General features: G+C 35.0%; 1 protein-coding gene across 1 annotated transcript in view; it reads right to left on the bottom strand.

Annotated features, from left to right (window-relative positions):
• Nucleotides 1-1,651, bottom strand: part of ebi (transducin beta like ebi) — a gene marked incomplete at its 5' end in the record, with an annotated part of 18,716 nt that extends 17,065 nt beyond the window's left edge. The window contains 1 exon segment of the mRNA XM_011305577.1: nt 980-1,651. Coding sequence (XP_011303879.1) covers nt 980-1,037 — 58 coding nt within the window.

The raw sequence follows: 1,651 nt of genomic DNA, 5'->3' as shown, positions 1-1,651 counted from the left end.
ATTGGCTTACTTGATACTTACTCTGTCAATATATAAGATCATGTTTTAAAATGTCATTAATTACAGATAATGCAATACTTTTCCGTTTTCAGAGGATAGCTTGAAAATGGGTATTCGTCAGAACATGTAACAGCAGGATAAATTATGACATTAGGACACGATTTTAACATACATTCACTTCTCATATTTTTTTTGTGGAATTGTTTTCGACAAAATTCTGGAAAAATATGTCATATTACGGCAATTTCTGCAAATTTATGTTTGAATCGATACTATTTTTTATTTTTTGAAATTTTCTTTTATTATTTCACAGAATCCCATCAAATTTCCACGAGAGAAACAATGTTGTCAGTATTCATCGATCAAATACTAAATCGAAACCTTTTTTCCACTCTCCATCATTCAATTGCTTGATTGTTTACAGATTAACGGAGAAGTCCGCGCTAAAGCAAATAAGGCAATACGCAGACAGCAAATTTGGTGAAATACCACAATTCATCGACAATACGACTCTTTTGAAGGCAAATTTTAGGATTGCTACTTACTGAGTGGGATTAATTATTGTAGGACTCAACGACACTCTTCAATCCAAGAGCTTAAATCTAAATAAAGTCGTAGACAGTGCTTTCGACTATCCATTTATTTGTGAATTTCAACGTTTGTGATTACAATCGTGTAACTGCATCTGTATTTCTTTTCACTAATATCTAATAAAAAGCTGTTCAAAGCTTATGAATTGTATGTTGTTCAGACAAAATTAGCCCACACATCAATTGGCCAGTAAATCGACGATAAACTCTGTCGCTCAGAACTTGCCAATGGACTCTTCAAGTATTGAAGTGAATTGCATCGTGTTAAGTAATAAATTCGCAGTCAAAGGTAGACGCGGCCATAACAAAGAATATGTTTCGTCTAAATTCCCAAGTTACTACACAATTGGCGGATATATGAGGTTATGTTAAACGTTCTGAATACTTACCAGACTCCTGTAAATACCGGTACACCAAAAAATTTACTTCATCGCTGGAGAAACTCATCCTTCCTGACACCAATGGTGCTAACACAACATATTTTTCAATAATCAGTTAGGTAGATCAGTCCGAATATATACATAAATATCCAGGGAATATATCAGCAAATGCTAGTTCACACTTTCGTATGCCGCGCAGCAACGAGGGCTGTACTGAACCACAATGTCCACAATGTCGGCGACAAATGGTAGGAAAATTTTCAATAGGTAAAAAATTTTGCCGTTAAGGAATCATTTGGGAAATTTAACGACAGCATGGTCAATATTTACAAACAGTTTTTATAATCAAGGAATATCAATATTGCCCATGATTAATGGAAATCTCCTGGGAAAAAAAAATTTGTTTGTATCAATTTACGTTGAACCATTTGGGAAACGTAACAATCGTATATTTATTTATGAAAGCAAATCAGGGGACGAATTCTGCACCTTTTATATCAACACTAAAACTTATTTTTTCGCCCGCGTCAGGTGTTGCGTTTGCAGTAATTACGCTTCATTCAAATAGGTTCAAGAACATTTGTTTGGCGCATAATAAGGGAAGGGATGATGTTTGCAGTATGGCGGCCCCGCGTTTTCATCTCCAGTTCAAAAAATGAGCAGGTCACCTTATTTGGAGCA

Source organism: Fopius arisanus, unplaced genomic scaffold (assembly GCF_000806365.1).
Source record: "Fopius arisanus strain USDA-PBARC FA_bdor unplaced genomic scaffold, ASM80636v1 scaffold00043, whole genome shotgun sequence".
NCBI classification, from domain to species: Eukaryota; Metazoa; Arthropoda; class Insecta; order Hymenoptera; family Braconidae; genus Fopius; species Fopius arisanus.
Note: the sequence above shows the minus strand (reverse complement) of the source record. Positions and strands in the feature narration are given on the sequence as shown.